General features: G+C 49.7%; 1 protein-coding gene across 1 annotated transcript in view; it reads left to right on the forward strand.

Annotated features, from left to right (window-relative positions):
• Positions 1 to 18474, forward strand: part of LOC126095137 (uncharacterized) — a 72853-nt gene extending 54379 nt beyond the window's left edge. Inside the window, exon 2 of the mRNA XM_049909856.1 lies at positions 17240 to 18474. Coding sequence (XP_049765813.1) covers positions 17247 to 18467 — 1221 coding nt within the window. The 5' untranslated portion in view covers positions 17240 to 17246 and the 3' untranslated portion in view covers positions 18468 to 18474. The remainder of the gene's footprint in view (positions 1 to 17239) is intronic.
• Positions 18475 to 18897: the final 423 nt, after the last annotated feature.

An 18897-nucleotide genomic window follows, 5' to 3' on the forward strand; every position in this document is an offset into this window, starting at 1 on the left:
GCCGTGTCACAGCCACTGTTCCAGACGTGCCGAATGGATAAAGAAAGTTACAGCCTCAGGAAAGCAGAAACAAAGCTCCATGATCAGCCATGATCGGGACGCCGTGTCGCAGCCACTGTTCCAGACGTGCCGAATGGGTAAAGAAAGTTGCAGCCTCAGGAAAGCAGAAACAAAGCTCCATGATCAGGCACGATCGAGATGCCGTGTCGCAGCCACTGTTCCAGACGTGCCGAATGGGTAAAGAAAGTTGCAGCCTCAGGAAAGCAGAAACAAAGCTCCATGATCAGCCATGATCGGGACGCCGTGTCGCAGCCACTGTTCCAGACGTGCCAAATGGGTAAAGAAAGTTACAGCCTCAGGAAAGCAGAAACAAAGCTCCATGATCAGCCACGATCGGGACGCCATGTCGCAGCCACTGTTCCAGACGTGCCGAATGGGTAAAGAAAGTTGCAGCCTCAGGAAAGCAGGAACAAAGCTCCATGATCAGCCACGATCGGGACGCGGTGTCGCAGCCACTGTTCCAGACGTGCCGAATGGGTAAAGAAAGTTGCAGCCTCAGGAAAGCAGGAACAAAGCTCCATGATCAGCCACGATCGGGACACCGTGTCACAGCTACTGTTCCAGACGTGCCGAATGGGTAAAGAAAGTTGCAGCCTCAGGAAAGCAGGAACAAAGCTCCATGATCAGCCACGATCAGGACGCCGTATCACAGCCACTGTTCCAGACGTGCCGAATGGGTAAAGAAAGTTACAGTCTCAGGAAAGCAGAAACAAAGCTCCATGATCAGCCACGATCGGGACGCCGTGTCGCAGCCACTGTTCCAGACGTGCCGAATGGGTAAAGAAACTTACAGCCTCAGGAAAGCAGAAACAAAGCCCCATGATCAGCTACGATCGGGACGCCGTGTCACAGCCACTGTTCCAGACGTGCCGAATGGATAAAGAAAGTTACAGCCTCAGGAAAGCAGAAACAAAGCTCCATGATCAGCCATGATCGGGACGCCGTGTCGCAGACACTGTTCCAGACGTACCGAATGGGTAAAGAAAGTTACAGCCTCAGGAAAGCAGAAACAAAGCTCCATGATCAGCCACAATCGGGATGCCGTGTCGCAGCCACTGTTCCAGACGTGCCGAATGGGTAAAGAAAGTTGCAGCCTCAGGAAAGCAGAAACAAAGCTCCATGATCAGCCACGATCGGGATGCCGTGTCGCAGCCACTGTTCCAGACGTGCCGAATGGGTAAAGAAAGTTGCAGCCTCAGGAAAGCAGAAACAAAGCTCCATGATCAGCCACGATCGGGACGCCGTGTCACAGCCACTGTTCCAGACGTGCCGAATGGATAAAGAAAGGTTCAGCCTCAGGAAATCAGAAACAAAGCTCCATGATCAGCCACGATCGGGACGCCGTGTCGCAGCCACTGTTCCAGACGTGCCGAATGGGTAAAGAAAGTTGCAGCCTCAGGAAAGCAGAAACAAAGCTCCATGATCAGCCACGATCGAGATGCCGTGTCGCAGCCACTGTTCCAGACGTGCCGAATGTGTAAAGAAAGTTGCAGCCTCAGGAAAGCAGAAACAAAGCTCCATGATCAGCCACGATCGGGACGCCGTGTCACAGCCACTGTTCCAGACGTGCCGAATGGATAAAGAAAGTTACAGCCTCAGGAAAGCAGAAACAAAGCTCCATGATCAGCCATGATCGGGACGCCGTGTCGCAGCCACTGTTCCAGACGTGCCAAATGGGTAAAGAAAGTTACAGCCTCAGGAAAGCAGAAACAAAGCTCCATGATCAGCCACGATCGGGACGCCATGTCGCAGCCACTGTTCCAGACGTGCCGAATGGGTAAAGAAAGTTGCAGCCTCAGGAAAGCAGGAACAAAGCTCCATGATCAGCCACGATCGGGACGCGGTGTCGCAGCCACTGTTCCAGACGTGCCGAATGGGTAAAGAAAGTTGCAGCCTCAGGAAAGCAGGAACAAAGCTCCATGATCAGCCACGATCGGGACGCCGTGTCACAGCCACTGTTCCAGACGTGCCGAATGGGTAAAGAAAGTTGCAGCCTCAGGAAAGCAGGAACAAAGCTCCATGATCAGCCACGATCAGGACGCCGTATCACAGCCACTGTTCCAGACGTGCCGAATGGGTAAAGAAAGTTACAGCCTCAGGAAAGCAGAAACAAAGCTCCATGATCAGCTACGATCGGGACGCCGTGTCACAGCCACTGTTCCAGACGTGCCGAATGGGTAAAGAAACTTACAGCCTCAGGAAAGCAGAAACAAAGCCCCATGATCAGCTACGATCGGGACGCCGTGTCACAGCCACTGTTCCAGACGTGCCGAATGGATAAAGAAAGTTACAGCCTCAGGAAAGCAGAAACAAAGCTCCATGATCAGCCATGATCGGGACGCCGTGTCGCAGCCACTGTTCCAGACGTACCGAATGGGTAAAGAAAGTTACAGCCTCAGGAAAGCAGAAACAAAGCTCCATGATCAGCCACGATCGGGACGCCGTGTCGCAGCCACTGTTCCAGACGTGCCGAATGGGTAAAGAAAGTTGCAGCCTCAGGAAAGCAGAAACAAAGCTCCATGATCAGCCATGATCGGGACGCCGTGTCACAGCCACTGTTCCAGACGTGCCGAATGGGTAAAGAAAGCTACAGCCTCAGGAAAGCAGGAACAAAGCTCCATGATCAGCCATGATCGGGACGCCGTGTCGCAGCCACTGTTCCAGACGTACCGAATGGGTAAAGAAAGTTACAGCCTCAGGAAAGCAGAAACAAAGCTCCATGATCAGCCACGATCGGGACGCCGTGTCACAGCCACTGTTCCAGACGTGCCGAATGGATAAAGAAAGTTACAGCCTCAGGAAAGCAGAAACAAAGCTCCATGATCAGCCACGATCGGGATGCCGTGTCGCAGCCACTGTTCCAGACGTACCGAATGGGTAAAGAAAGTTACAGCCTCAGGAAAGCAGAAACAAAGCTCCATGATCAGCAACGATCGGGATGCCGTGTCACAGCCACTGTTCCAGACGTGCCGAATGGGTAAAGAAAGCTACAGCCTCAGGAAAGCAGGAACAAAGCTCCATGATCAGCCATGATCGGGACGCCGTGTCGCAGCCACTGTTCCAGACGTACCGAATGGGTAAAGAAAGTTACAGCCTCAGGAAAGCAGAAACAAAGCTCCATGATCAGCCACGATCGGGACGCCGTGTCACAGCCACTGTTCCAGACGTGCCGAATGGATAAAGAAAGTTACAGCCTCAGGAAAGCAGAAACAAAGCTCCATGATCAGCCACGATCGGGATGCCGTGTCGCAGCCACTGTTCCAGACGTACCGAATGGGTAAAGAAAGTTACAGCCTCAGGAAAGCAGAAACAAAGCTCCATGATCAGCAACGATCGGGATGCCGTGTCACAGCCACTGTTCCAGACGTGCCGAATGGGTAAAGAAAGCTACAGCCTCAGGAAAGCAGGAACAAAGCTCCATGATCAGCCATGATCGGGACGCCGTGTCACAGCCACTGTTCCAGACGTGCCGAATGGGTAAAGAAAGCTACAGCCTCAGGAAAGCAGGAACAAAGCTCCATGATCAGCCATGATCGGGACGCCGTGTCGCAGCCACTGTTCCAGACGTACCGAATGGGTAAAGAAAGTTGCAGCCTCAGGAAAGCAGGAACAAAGCTCCATGATCAGCCATGATCGGGACGCCGTGTCGCAGCCACTGTTCCAGACGTACCGAATGGGTAAAGAAAGTTACAGCCTCAGGAAAGCAGAAACAAAGCTCCATGATCAGCCACGATCGGGACGCCGTGTCACAGCCACTGTTCCAGACGTGCCGAATGGGTAAAGAAAGCTACAGCCTCAGGAAAGCAGGAACAAAGCTCCATGATCAGCCATGATCGGGACGCCGTGTCGCAGCCACTGTTCCAGACGTACCGAATGGGTAAAGAAAGTTACAGCCTCAGGAAAGCAGAAACAAAGCTCCATGATCAGCCACGATCGGGACGCCGTGTCACAGCCACTGTTCCAGACGTGCCGAATGGATAAAGAAAGTTACAGCCTCAGGAAAGCAGAAACAAAGCTCCATGATCAGCCACGATCGGGATGCCGTGTCGCAGCCACTGTTCCAGACGTACCGAATGGGTAAAGAAAGTTACAGCCTCAGGAAAGCAGAAACAAAGCTCCATGATCAGCAACGATCGGGATGCCGTGTCGCAGCCACTGTTCCAGACGTACCGAATGGGTAAAGAAAGTTACAGCCTCAGGAAAGCAGGAACAAAGCTCCATGATCAGCCACGATCGGGACGCGGTGTCGCAGCCACTGTTCCAGACGTGCCGAATGGGTAAAGAAAGTTGCAGCCTCAGGAAAGCAGGAACAAAGCTCCATGATCAGCCACGATCGGGACGCCGTGTCACAGCCACTGTTCCAGACGTGCCGAATGGGTAAAGAAAGTTGCAGCCTCAGGAAAGCAGGAACAAAGCTCCATGATCAGCCACGATCGGGACGCCATGTCGCAGCCACTGTTCCAGACGTGCCGAATGGGTAAAGAAAGTTGCAGCCTCAGGAAAGCAGGAACAAAGCTCCATGATCAGCCACGATCGGGACGCGGTGTCGCAGCCACTGTTCCAGACGTGCCGAATGGGTAAAGAAAGTTGCAGCCTCAGGAAAGCAGGAACAAAGCTCCATGATCAGCCACGATCGGGACGCCGTGTCACAGCCACTGTTCCAGACGTGCCGAATGGGTAAAGAAAGTTGCAGCCTCAGGAAAGCAGGAACAAAGCTCCATGATCAGCCACGATCAGGACGCCGTATCACAGCCACTGTTCCAGACGTGCCGAATGGGTAAAGAAAGTTACAGCCTCAGGAAAGCAGAAACAAAGCTCCATTATCAGCTACGATCGGGACGCCGTGTCACAGCCACTGTTCCAGACGTGCCGAATGGGTAAAGAAACTTACAGCCTCAGGAAAGCAGAAACAAAGCCCCATGATCAGCTACGATCGGGACGCCGTGTCACAGCCACTGTTCCAGACGTGCCGAATGGATAAAGAAAGTTACAGCCTCAGGAAAGCAGAAACAAAGCTCCATGATCAGCCATGATCGGGACGCCGTGTCGCAGCCACTGTTCCAGACGTACCGAATGGGTAAAGAAAGTTACAGCCTCAGGAAAGCAGAAACAAAGCTCCATGATCAGCCACGATCGGGACGCCGTGTCGCAGCCACTGTTCCAGACGTGCCGAATGGGTAAAGAAAGTTGCAGCCTCAGGAAAGCAGAAACAAAGCTCCATGATCAGCCATGATCGGGACGCCGTGTCGCAGCCACTGTTCCAGACGTGCCGAATGGATAAAGAAAGTTGCAGCCTCAGGAAAGCAGAAACAAAGCTCCATGATCAGCCACGATCGGGACGCCGTGTCACAGCCACTGTCCAGACGTGCCGAATGGGTAAAGAAAGCTACAGCCTCAGGAAAGCAGGAACAAAGCTCCATGATCAGCCATGATCGGGACGCCGTGTCGCAGCCACTGTTCCAGACGTACCGAATGGGTAAAGAAAGTTACAGCCTCAGGAAAGCAGAAACAAAGCTCCATGATCAGCCACGATCGGGACGCCGTGTCGCAGCCACTGTTCCAGACGTGCCGAATGGGTAAAGAAAGTTGCAGCCTCAGGAAAGCAGAAACAAAGCTCCATGATCAGCCACGATCGGGACGCCGTGTCGCAGCCACTGTTCCAGACGTGCCGAATGGGTAAAGAAAGTTGCAGCCTCAGGAAAGCAGAAACAAAGCTCCATGATCTGCCACGATCGGGATGCCGTGTCGCAGCCACTGTTCCAGACGTACCGAATGGGTAAAGAAAGTTACAGCCTCAGGAAAGCAGAAACAAAGCTCCATGATCAGCCACGATCGGGATGCCGTGTCGCAGCCACTGTTCCAGACGTACCGAATGGGTAAAGAAAGTTACAGCCTCAGGAAAGCAGGAACAAAGCTCCATGATCAGCCACGATCGGGACGCCGTGTCACAGCCACTGTTCCAGACGTGCCGAATGGGTAAAGAAAGTTGCAGCCTCAGGAAAGCAGGAACAAAGCTCCATGATCAGCCACGATCAGGACGCCGTATCACAGCCACTGTTCCAGACGTGCCGAATGGGTAAAGAAAGCTACAGCCTCAGGAAAGCAGAAACAAAGCTCCATGATCAGCCACGATCGGGACGCCGTGTCGCAGCCACTGTTCCAGACGTGCCGAATGGGTAAAGAAACTTACAGCCTCAGGAAAGCAGAAACAAAGCCCCATGATCAGCTACGATCGGGACGCCGTGTCACAGCCACTGTTCCAGACGTGCCGAATGGATAAAGAAAGTTACAGCCTCAGGAAAGCAGAAACAAAGCTCCATGATCAGCCATGATCGGGACGCCGTGTCGCAGCCACTGTTCCAGACGTACCGAATGGGTAAAGAAAGTTACAGCCTCAGGAAAGCAGAAACAAAGCTCCATGATCAGCCACGATCGGGACGCCGTGTCGCAGCCACTGTTCCAGACGTGCCGAATGGGTAAAGAAAGTTGCAGCCTCAGGAAAGCAGAAACAAAGCTCCATGATCAGCCACGATCGGGATGCCGTGTCGCAGCCACTGTTCCAGACGTGCCGAATGGGTAAAGAAAGTTGCAGCCTCAGGAAAGCAGAAACAAAGCTCCATGATCAGCCACGATCGGGATGCCGTGTCGCAGCCACTGTTCCAGACGTGCCGAATGGGTAAAGAAAGTTGCAGCCTCAGGAAAGCAGAAACAAAGCTCCATGATCAGCCACGATCGGGACGCCGTGTCACAGCCACTGTTCCAGACGTGCCGAATGGATAAAGAAAGTTTCAGCCTCAGGAAATCAGAAACAAAGCTCCATGATCAGCCACGATCGGGACGCCGTGTCACAGCCACTGTTCCAGACGTGCCGAATGGATAAAGAAAGTTACAGCCTCAGGAAAGCAGAAACAAAGCTCCATGATCAGCCATGATCGGGACGCTGTGTCGCAGCCACTGTTCCAGACGTGCCGAATGGGTGAAGAAAGTTACAGCCTCAGGAAAGCAGAAACAAAGCCCCATGATGAGCCACGATTGGGACGCCGTGTCGCAGCCACTGTTACAGACGTGCTGAATGGGTAAAGAAAGTTGCAGCCTCAGGAAAGCAGGAACAAAGCCCCATGATCAGCCACGATCGGGACGCCGTGTCACAGCCACTGTTCCAGACGTGCCAAATGGGTAAAGAATGTTACAGCCTCAGTAAAGCAGAAACAAAGCTCCATGATCAGTCACGCTCTGGACGTCCTGTCACAGCCACTGTTCCAGACGTGCCGAATCGTGCGGATGCCATTATTCGTGCCGACTCGCGCATCACAACGCGTCAGTTGGCTCTACAGTTGTCGGTCAGCATTGGAAGTTCGTCTGCAGTGATTGAGACTCTCGGATATTCAAAGAGGTGCTCATGATGGGTTTCGTGAATGCTCACAGTGGACCACGAGGTTCAAAGAAAGGCCATTTCATCTGAATTTTTGGAGCGTTTTGAGACCGACAGAGAGGCCTCTTTGTCACGGATCGTTACGGGGGACGAAATCTGGGTTCACTACTTCGCGCCAGAAACAAAAAGGCTGTCCTTGGAGTGGCATCATCTTCTTTCACCACAAAAGAAGAAATTCGAGACAACCCCTCTGCCTAAAAAGTCGTGGTTACAGTCTTCTGGGATTGTGACGGTCTCATTCTCATGGATGTGATGCCAAGATGGTCAACCATCAGTTCAGAGGCATATGTGAAGAGTGAATAAACTCAAGAACCGTTTCCGACGTGTTCGATCGGACAAGAATCCAGAAGACTTCTTGCTCCAACACGATATGCGCGCCCACACACAAGTCTGAGAACCCGGAAACAAATCGCCGAATTGGGTTGGATATCATTGCCTCATCGCAGGCAGGACTGACCGAGCAGTTCTAGGCGCTACAGTCTGGAACCGCGCGACCGCTACGGTCGCGGGTTCGAATCCTGCCTCGGGCGTGGATGTGTGTGATGTCCTTAGGTTAGTTAGGTTTAAGTAGTTCTAAGTTCTAGGGGACTGATGACCTCAGCAGTTAAGTCCCATAGTGCTCAGAGCCATTTGAATCATTGCTTCATCCACCGTCCATCCCAGATCTGGCACCCTCGGACTTCCATCTCTTTGGGCCGCTTAAAGATTCTCTACAGGGAACACACTTTGAAGATGTCGGTCATGCAGTGAAAACATGGATAAGCCTACAGGACAAAAGCTTTTACCAGCAGGGAATACATGCTCTTCCACAACGTTGGCGTACGGCTACAGAACGTGATGGATACTACGTAGAAAAATAGGACATGGACAAGACATGTTGATGTATATTGTCACCAAATGCTGACTATTAACAATAAATATGTTCTGAGAAAAAAGTGGGTTATTGCTAATTGAACGACACTCGTAACTGTTTCCCGTTCCTGATCACTTTCGTAATTCACTGTGCAGTTCTCCCGCGTTCAGCGTTGACTAAATGTTGCTCGCGGCCGGCAGCCATGCTGACGCTGTTACGCTCGCCAGTTCACTGCGTCTGCCGATCGGCGGTCGGCCGTCTCCGCACGTTGCCTCGGTGGCAGAAGAGCAGTCGCGAGGCGCCATCTTGTGAGCAACCCGCCGCCTTCTCGTTGGCGGCGAAACTCACGCAAGCGGTGAGGAGGGAAGTATTTTCTTTTTATCGCGGATCACCATACCATTGAATCACAGGTCACATAGAACTTTTACTTCGCATTAATTGTACTATTTCACACCAGTAAAAAAAGACAAGCATTATTCCAAAGAACCAGATATCCTGTCCGAGCACGAAAAAAAGACGAATATGTTCCTCTTTAAGAACTGACACGAAAGTGGGGATGCAGCCCGATGTCATCCTCTCCTCGCCTAACCTCTCTGGCTGCATAGCGGTGGATGTCCTGGACCCCACTGATAGTGACCATCTCCCTGTCCTCCTCACTGTTTCAGACGGTCGTCGCCCCGTCCCGACCCTCGTACTGACCCTCCCCCGAAATACGTCCATGATTATTCCCGTGCCGGCTGGAATGCCTACCGAGATACCCTCTCTACCCAGGTCGATAGCCACCCCCTCACCTACCACCACCCTGATGATGCTACCCGTGCCACCTCCTTTCTCCAGCAGACCTTGTCTGAGGCCGTGGAGGCCCACGTCCCTTCCGTCGCCATCCACCCGCAACGTCCTACTCTACCCCCAAAGGCTGTCCTCCTTCTCCGTGAATCCCGCCGTCTCTACCGTGCCTTCCTTCACACGCGTGACCCGGACACACTACGACGCCACCGGCAATTACAATGACACATCAGGAACTTGCTCGTGGCTAAGAAACGCCAGGACTGGCGACAGACATGCATCCGTCTTAATGCTACACTTCCTATCAGCTTGTCCAAGTACTGGTCAGCCTTCTGCCACCTTACTAGATCCAAGCCCCCTCCCTACTACCCTCTCCTTCATGATGATCAACCCTTCCCTGATAACCTTAGTAAGGCCAATCACTTTGCCTCCTACCTTTCCGATGTCTTTACCATCTCCGACGATCCCCAGTTCGATTACTCCCTCTTCCCGGATGTCCGGGATTGAACTGACACTTCTGTCTCTCCCCTCACCCCTGGCTTCCAGTACTCGGACAAAATTGCACACACCGAACTCAATGCTCCCATCACTACTCAGGATCTCATCGCTACACTCAGCACGAAACGCAACACCACTCCTGGTCACGATCGTGTCACTCGTCGCCACCTCCGTGAAGCTCCTGCCTCCTTCCTCTCCAGTCTGACCAGGCTCTATAATGTGGTCCTGTCCACCGGCTACTACCCCGACCTGTGGAAAACCTCCCACATCCTGATGTTCCTCAAACCTGACAAACCGCCGTCCGCTGTCTACTCCTACCGTCCCATCAGCCTTACCTTGGTCATCAGCAAGGTGCTAGAATCCATCCTTACTGATGCATCCACCAGCATCTCCGCCAGCACCTCCTCCTTCCTGTTACCCAGTGTGGTTTTCGGCCGTCCTTCTCTACCGATGACCTTCTCCTTCAGCTCACTCATCTCCTCTCCGAACAACTTAATTCCTGTCGCACGCTGTCTTCCTCTCCCTTGACCTCGAAAGCGCCTATGACCGTGTGTGGCATTCCGGTCTCCTCTTCAAGCTCCAAACCTTCGCCCTTCCTATTAACTACATCGGTCTGATCGGGTCCTTTCTTTCCCAACGTCCTTCCTATGACACCATCTATAACATGGACTCCTTCACCTTCTTCCCCTCCGCCGGTGTGCCCCAAGGTTCCGTCCTTTCCCCTCTTCTGTACCTTTTGTATATGCCGGACATGCCGCCGCCTTCACCCCCCATCCACCTTCTCCAGTACGCCGATGACACCGCATTCCTTGCCCTCGCCCCCACCCGCAGCGCTCCCAACACCTTCTCCAGTCCCATCTTGACCAATTCACCACTTGGTGCAACCAGTGGTTGCTTAAGGTCGATCCTTCCAAAACCCAGGCAATCATAGTAGGCAAAACCACCCCTTCCTTCCGCCTCCTCGATTTCTATGTCACCGTCTATGGCCGTCCTATCGCCCTCACACCCACCCTTAAGTGCCTTGGCGTCATCCTTGACCGTCATCTCTCCTGGACCCCCCACCTCCAGACAATCCGAGCCAAGGCATGCTCCTGACTCCATCTCCTCAAGCTCCTTTCTGGCCGTACATGGGGTCTGGACCCCTCCACCATCCTGCATACCTATAAATCCCTCATCCACCCTACCCTTTGCTACGCCCACCCTGCCTTGATCTCCGCTCCCCCTACCTTTTACAAATCCCTTCAGATCCTAGAATGCCATGCTCTTCGCCTCGCCTATCGCATCTGTGTCCCCTCCCCCACACCGATCCTGTACGACCTTATTCCGTTCCCCCACCTCCTCCTTTTCCTCGAACCAATACGGATCCTCTACATCTCCCATAAACTCGATCCTCCTCACCTGCTTGTCTCTCCCATCCTCTCCTGCCCCCGCCCGCTGCCGTGCCTGTACTTCCACGTCCTGGTAACAGATTGGTGGTTAAAAACAGTAGAACAAAAATTAAAAATCACGAAGCCATTCACACTCGACGAAATAACACGAAAAACTGTCGGCACTGCGCACAAACACTGATGACGGAGACGGTACAGGTGAACGAAGGAGCGTAACGACGAAAAACACTAAACACAAACACGATGACACACACACGAGAAACTGATGGCAATGATCTCTGGTGCGCGAATGTCCACACTTAGCGTGTGCGAGTCCGGGGACCTGCCAAAAGGGCAAGAAGATGGTGGGGGAGGGAGAGGAGAGAGCAAAGATGCCAAGGGCAGAGGAGATGGGGGGAGGAATGAAGGTATGTGGTAGGGGGTAGGGGAAGCCTGGTGGAGGAGGGGGGAGAGAGGGAGGAGGGAGGGAAGGGGAAGAGAAGGAAGAGAGGGTGCACATAGGAACAAACACAGGAAGAGGGGGGGAGTATCAAAGTTGGTAGGATGGAGGGGAGGAGGGCATCATCAGGGAGGGGGAGCTGGCAGAAGCCACCTTGGGAGAGGGTGTGGAGAGTGGAGAGATGGAGAGCAACTTTGATACTCCCCCCCTCTTCCTGTGTTTGTTCCTTCTGATGACCTCACCCTCCAGGCCCAGTGACTAACTGTACTTCTGTCGACAGCAAATGCTCCACAGACTTTGCACAAGCTTTTGTGAATATTGCCCACAGTTTCTTTCTCTGCAGTGAGAAATTCAGTGACGGCACGTTGCTTGTAACGTCCATCACCTACAGACGCCATTTTGAAACTGTCCTGCAGCTACGCCATCTGTCGAAAGTGACGGAAACTTGGCGCGCTCACTCGGGAGACTTCAAATAACAAATTTTTTTGGGTTGAGAAAAAAAGTGGTGCATTGCTTTCTGGGCAACCCTCGTACGTTCAGAAGTCAAAATTTTTGGTGAGGAAGGATTGAGACAGCTGCTTCCCCACTTTTCTGTCAAAGTCTTTTAACGAGGAACATGTTCACCTTTCTTGTGCTCTGACAGGAAAATTTTTCCACTGGTTCCCTTCTTTTCTCTGCTACAGTAAAGTTTACTGCTTATATAAAACTAAGTCTATCGGTCACGAAAGTTTTGATAGTTTGTTTATGTACTTCGACACATTTATAAGGCACATTTATGCACTTTCACTCGCATAAAGTACGCATAATATGAGGTTAACACATAATCGCATGCTTTACATTTCTGCTGGATACTTTGCTCATCGACAGCAATTCATCAAACCCTCTGCCTTATGTTTTAATTCTTGAAAGAGTAGGAATGTACTTAGAATTACTTTACTAAACTTACAGCCTTTCCAGCTTTACATAATATTCGGCAATCATTTTAACATATTTTCGTGACTGTTAAGACCAGTTTTAGCCCATTTTTGTCACTGCACTACCACTTTGGGCGTAAACACGTAGGCGTGAAGTACCCATTACACAGAGACAGCGCGTCATAAACTTTTATAGGTGAAAAACAAACAGTGTTGTGACCCCAGAACCCTTGCGAGACCCTGGAACCCTTGCCATGTGTTCACCACATTCGTTAAAATTACATTTACGCCTCAGATAGGATACTACTAGCATATTTTACGTGTGCACTTATAAGAGCGTATTCTGGTGTGTTTCTGGACTGTTATTTATGGCTCCCATTGTTTTCAAGTACCTGAAGGCTTTTTCTTCCAGAAAGGGGTAGCTCATAGCATAATATGTGAACGGTTCACTCTTTCTACACATTTATTGTTCATATAGATCTTACTCTGTACTGGGTATTTTCCTCAGAAGGTCACGGTGTTTGTTTCTTCGTTGTTGATGTCAAAGCTGTAATTCTCAAATGGTTAAATGGCTCTGAGCACTATAGGACTTAGCATCTGAGATCATCAGTCCCCTAGAACTTAGAACTACGTAAACCTAACTAACCTAACGACATCACACACATCCATGCCCAAGGCAGGATTCGAACCTGCGACCGTAGCAGTCGCGCGGTTCCGAAGTGAAGCGCCTAGAACCGCTCGGCCTCTGCGGCCGGTTGTAATTCTCAGATAAAAACTGTAAATAGAACACAGAACGCTGCAGATCTCCCTCTTATAACCTGTTCTCTCTTCCCTCTCCTATTTTACGTGAATTTCACTTGTTTACCATTTTCGTGTCAAACAAAATGAAACACAATGGTATGTTATGAGAGGAAATAACGACGGTCCCAACCCTAACCAATATGTGAACTGCCTGTATCAGGAAACTGTAGTTTAAAAGGGCTGCATAGATCTAGTGAATAGCAGAACTACCTTCCTGGTTCTGCATCTGCAAAGTCCGAAGGCACCACTCCGGCTTGTCACACGCACCTTATCTCTCCCTGTCGCAACCAATTGCCAACTGGAACGATAAATTCACAACACTGAGGCAGCATACGCAGAACAGTAAATACACCAAAATTACCTACATGCATTGTAGCATCAAAGCCAGCTAATCTGTCGCCAATCAAGAATACACACTGTTTACAAACGCCGCAGCTCATTTCTCTCAAAACAAAAACAGCACAAAATGTCTGGAACTGCATATGGTTGTTTGCAGTGCCCATTCCTTCGTGTGATCCTAGAGTCAGTGACTATACCTGCAGCAGAATAACGAAGTTATTGAGAGCTGGATGTTCACTGGAAACTTGTCATAGTAATAACCAATCAGCGAACGAACTTGGTCACGATTTCTGTGATGTTCACTGTTGTATCGCTCTGCTACTTCAGGTGCAGTGTGTAACCGCGGAGAGGTTGTATGTAGGGCTGTTGATAAAATATCGGTATATCGATATTTGTTTCTAATAGATATCGATTATTATCGGCGATATTTCAATCTCCTATATATCGTTATTAAAATGACAATTTTTTATTTTATGTTATATTTTTTCGCGATTTATGGTAAATATTTGAAACTGTTCGTTTGAATCTGCAATAGAACGTAATTTTACTTTCCTGTGTGAAAGAGTCTTACTACTTTTTGAGCTTGCATTGCGTCCAGTCTCTCTCTTTGAGTGTGTGAAGCAAGTATAAGTGGCAAAAAAGAAAAAAATCCCTTTGCACTGACGGTTGGTGGTGTGAATGGAATAACAAGATTTCTGATGTGAAGAAATAGCACACCAGCTGCGTTAAAAAACTAATTTTTAAGCAGTTAGTGTGCTATTTCTTCACATCGGCATTCTTCAAAAACAGTTGCCGAAAGTGATTAACGAAAATCTAACGGTCTTTGCAGTGGGCGGAGACGTGTGAGGGGAAATGCTGACGTAAATGGGTGCTCGACGCTGCTACCAAAAGATACTGAAACTTTTAATTTCACCACGTAGTTTCGACGCTACAGCTGCTAGGTCGCTGGCGTTGGCAGAAACTAAAACACATGGAAGTCGACATGAAGTGTTTTGGACAAATCCGAAAAATGATGAAACAGAACAACGGACCATCGGACACCTTTTATTGCGCCACTTACAAGCCGTTACCATTGCTACATCAGTCTCCTAGACTTAGAACTACTTAAATCTAACTAACCTAAGGACATCACACACATCCATGCCCGAGGCAGGATTCGAACCTGCGACCGTAGCAGTAGCGCGGTTCCGGACTGAAGCGCCTAGAACCGCTCGGCCACAGAGGCCGGCGTATCGTTTTACTTTCAATTGTTGCTCTAAGACGATAGGCAGGCTGCTGTCTTGTTATCTAATAATAACCAGTACTTAAATATTCAGCTCTAAAACCGGCGGTATATTTACAATGTGCAGCTAATATTTTCATAGGCCAGTTCGTCGAAATTTTTTCCGTCGATATATCGATACTTCTTTTGACATATCGAGAGACAATAATAATATTCTTTAAATACCAATATAACGGATTCCCGATATTTTTAAAAATATCAGCAGTCGTAGGTTGCATACGACGCTTGCAGCCAGTAACAATCACAATTCGTTTCCATTGGTTGCATTGTTCTTCTGTGCAGCGTGTTCATTTCACGCGGCAGAAGTAGTTGCGAAAGTAGGCTGAAAAATGATAAAACTATTACCACCCTTCGAACCACACCCAATACCGCACGTTAAGAGGCAGCGTGTGAATGTATCCAGAACGGAAGCACGGAGTTTCTGCTTCTGGAACCATATAGTGAACCCAGACAAACGTGGACCGACAGACATCGCCACTTCCTATTCTCGACCAGGAAATAAGATGTGTTTCTAAGTATACTGTCTTCCACATGCACTATCCTCAACGTGCAACACTCTCCACTACCCACCATTCTCCACATAAGTAAAACGGCCTAAGTGTAAACATTTTTTTGGAAATACGTTAAACCATTTTTTCTACACTACTGGCCATTAAAATTGCTACACCAAGAAATGCAGATGATGAACGGGTATTCATTGAACAAATATATTATACTAGAACTGACATGTGATTACATTTTCACACATTTTGGGTGCATAGATCCTGAGAAATCAGTACCCAGAACAACCACCTCTGGCCGTAATAACGGCCTTGATACGCCTGGGCATTGAGTCAAAGAGAGCTTGGATGGAGTGTACAGGTACAGCTGCCCATGCAGCTTCAACAGGATACCACAGTTCATCAAGGGTAGTGACTGGCGTATTGTGACGAGCCCGTTGCTCGGCCACCATTGACCAGACGTTTTCAATTGGTGAGAGATCTGGAGAATGTGCTGGCCAGGGCAGCAGTCGAACATTTCTGTATCCAGAAAGGCCGATACAGGATCTGCAACGTGGTGTCGTGCATTATCCTACTGTAATGTAGGGTTCCGCAGGGATCGAATGAAGGGTAGAGCCACGCGTCGTAACACATTTGAAATGTAACGTCCACTGTTCAAAGTGCCGAGACGTGTAACCAATGGCACCCCATACCATAACGACGGGTGATACGCCAGTATGGCGATGGCGAATACACGCTTCCAATGTGCGTTCACCGCTATATCGCCAAACACGGATGCGACCATCATGATGCTGTAAACAGAACCTGGATTCATCCGAAAAAATGACGTTTTGCCATTCGTGCACCCAGGTTCGTCGTTGAGTACACCATCGCAGGCGCCCCTGTCTATGATGCAGCTTCAAGGGTAACTGCAGCCACGGTCTCCGAGCCGATAGTCCATGCTGCTGCAAATGTCGTCGAACTGTTCGTGCAGATGGTCGTTGTCTTGCAAACGTCCCCATCTGTTGACTCAGGGATCGAGACGTGGCTACACGATCAGTTACAGCCATGCGGATAAGATGCCTGTCATCTCGACTGCTAGTGATACGAGGCCGTTGGGATCCAGCACGGCGTTCCGTATTACCCTCCTGAACTCACTGATTCCATATTCTGGAATATGGATCTCGACCAACGCGAGCAGTAATGTCGGGATACGATAAACCGCAATCGCGATAGGCTACAATCCGACCTTTATGAAAGTCAGAAACGTGATGGTACACATTTCTTCTCCTTACACGAGGCATCACAACAACGTTTCACCAGGCAACGCCGGTCAACTGCTGTTTGTGTATGAGAAATCGGTTGGAAACTTTCCTCACGTCAGCACGTTGTAGGTGTCGCCGGCGGCACCAACCTTGTGCGAATTCTCTGAAAGGCTAATCATTTGCATATCACAGCATCATCTTCGTGTCGGTTAAATTTCGCATCTGTAGCACGTCATATTCGTGGTGTAGCAATTTTAATGGCCAGTAGTGTTGTTTTGAGCAGAGTATATCCTGTAAGATTACGGAACATTCCAGTATAGTAAATTACTGAAAACAGAGGCTGTAGTGTAATTTTAGTGACTTGTGTGCTTATGGTTCTGTCATCAACTACAGTTGTATTGTTTCATGCACTATGCTGAACGGCGGCCAAAACATCATCAGGTGGAAGGTAGGCTGACTAATCTGCGTTTTTTACACACTACTGCAAGTTTTCGTGGACGCTTATCACTGAAGCAGTTACGTAATAGATGTCTTTCACTTGATGAAGATGATGATGATGGTTTAGTCACGGAAACCCCTAGTGGGTGTAATAAAACGTGTAGGACACAAGAAAATTTTTCGTTTTAATTAGTGTTTGTAGTAATCACAACACAGCTCATAATGAATGACTTTGTAATATTTTTTTTTTTTGCTGTTGTTTCAGGTTTGCCATGGAGAATATACCGTGGACTGAGCCTGTGACATCTTCGAAATTTGAAGATCTCCTTGGGCTAAACAAGGGCTCAGTGGAAAGTATATCTATAAAGAATATGACGAAGCCCGGTCAGAATTTCGGCAGCAGCTTACTGAGTATTGAGCTAGCTTTGCGAGATGGTCAAACGCTGTACCTGGTTGGCAAATTCATGCCTAGAACAGAAGCGCAAAAAGCAGCTTTCGATTCGGCGAAGACATTCGTGAAAGAAATACACGCGTACCGCTCCATAAACGTCGAACTGATTAAACTGCAGCGTGAGAGGGGCGTTCCGGAAGAGGAGATATGCGACCCTATGCCGCGGTACTACGGGTCGCGGGTGAACATCGCCGGCGACGAGTCGACGGGGGCGGACGACAACGCCGTGCTGCTGCTGCAGAACCTGACGCGCAGCGGCTACCAGATGGGAGACCAGAAGAAGGGGCTGGACTTGTCGCACGCGAGGCTGCTCGTCCGGAAGGTCGCGCAGTTCCAAGCGTCGGCAGTCGCTCTCAGACTCCTCAAACCGCAAGTGTTCAGCAGCCTTATTGACGGCAAGTGTACTTTCGCTGGTATGGGAGCCGAAGGGCACCGGCAGTTTTCCAACAGCTTCATGGAACATTTTAAATCTTTTCCGGAGGTCGCACCGTATTACGACAGACTTAGGGCTACCAACGATCGGATGTGTGATATCTCTCTGGAGAAGCTCTGGGCGGAAGTTGTCGAACCGTACGCTTCGCTGTCGCATAACGATCTGTGGGTCAACAACATGATGTTCCTGAACGACGTCAGTGGCAATCCGACGAGTGTGAAGTTCTTCGACTTCCAGACGCTCACCTACTCGTCGCCTGTCAGAGACCTCATATTTTTCCTGTACACCAGCATACGACACGATCTGGTTAGAAACAGTGTCGATGAACTAACAGCATTATATTACGAGAGTTTCGTAGCCTGGCTGAAGAAAATGGGTTGTAGCACAGACGCGTTTACGGAGACAGCATTCAGACAAGAGATCGACAGGGTCGCCCCGTCGGAGGTGATGCACATACTGCTGTTGCTGAACGTATTGTGCGCAGACGAACACGAGAAATTTACGCCCTCTGATGAGCCGGATTCAAGTCCGTCATTTTCTTCGAGCGAAATGTATCGAACGAAAGCATTAATCACGCTTCAAGATTTTGATGCAAGGGGCTGGTTGTAATGGATGTGTCATTGCAAAATATGTGTCCACGTCAAATATTTATCTGTTTCGCCATATGCGAATATGTTTCACACGGGCTGCGTTTAAGGATGCACCCGTGAGAAACGCTCCTACGTTTCCCCTTCCTTGTCCCAAATCTAACGTTACAGACATTTGGAAAATCGTGGGGCATACCGAAACGTCCCCTTTGGAAAATTTATGAATTACTGTGCTGGTAAACCTCTTACGTTATTTGATTTTCAAACAGATGAGCAGAACTGAACGTACTCAGACATTTCTCTCTTTACTTATTCTGGTCAACACTGAACTAACACACAATATTTTTAGCGCAACGCAATCTGACTTTCAATAATCCATACAAAAGAATGGAGCTGACTAACAATGACCTATACCTTTCATGAATCACTTACCTCACAAAAATCTTCGTTAC

Source organism: Schistocerca cancellata, chromosome 8 (genome assembly GCF_023864275.1).
Source record: "Schistocerca cancellata isolate TAMUIC-IGC-003103 chromosome 8, iqSchCanc2.1, whole genome shotgun sequence".
NCBI lineage: Eukaryota > Metazoa > Arthropoda > Insecta > Orthoptera > Acrididae > Schistocerca > Schistocerca cancellata.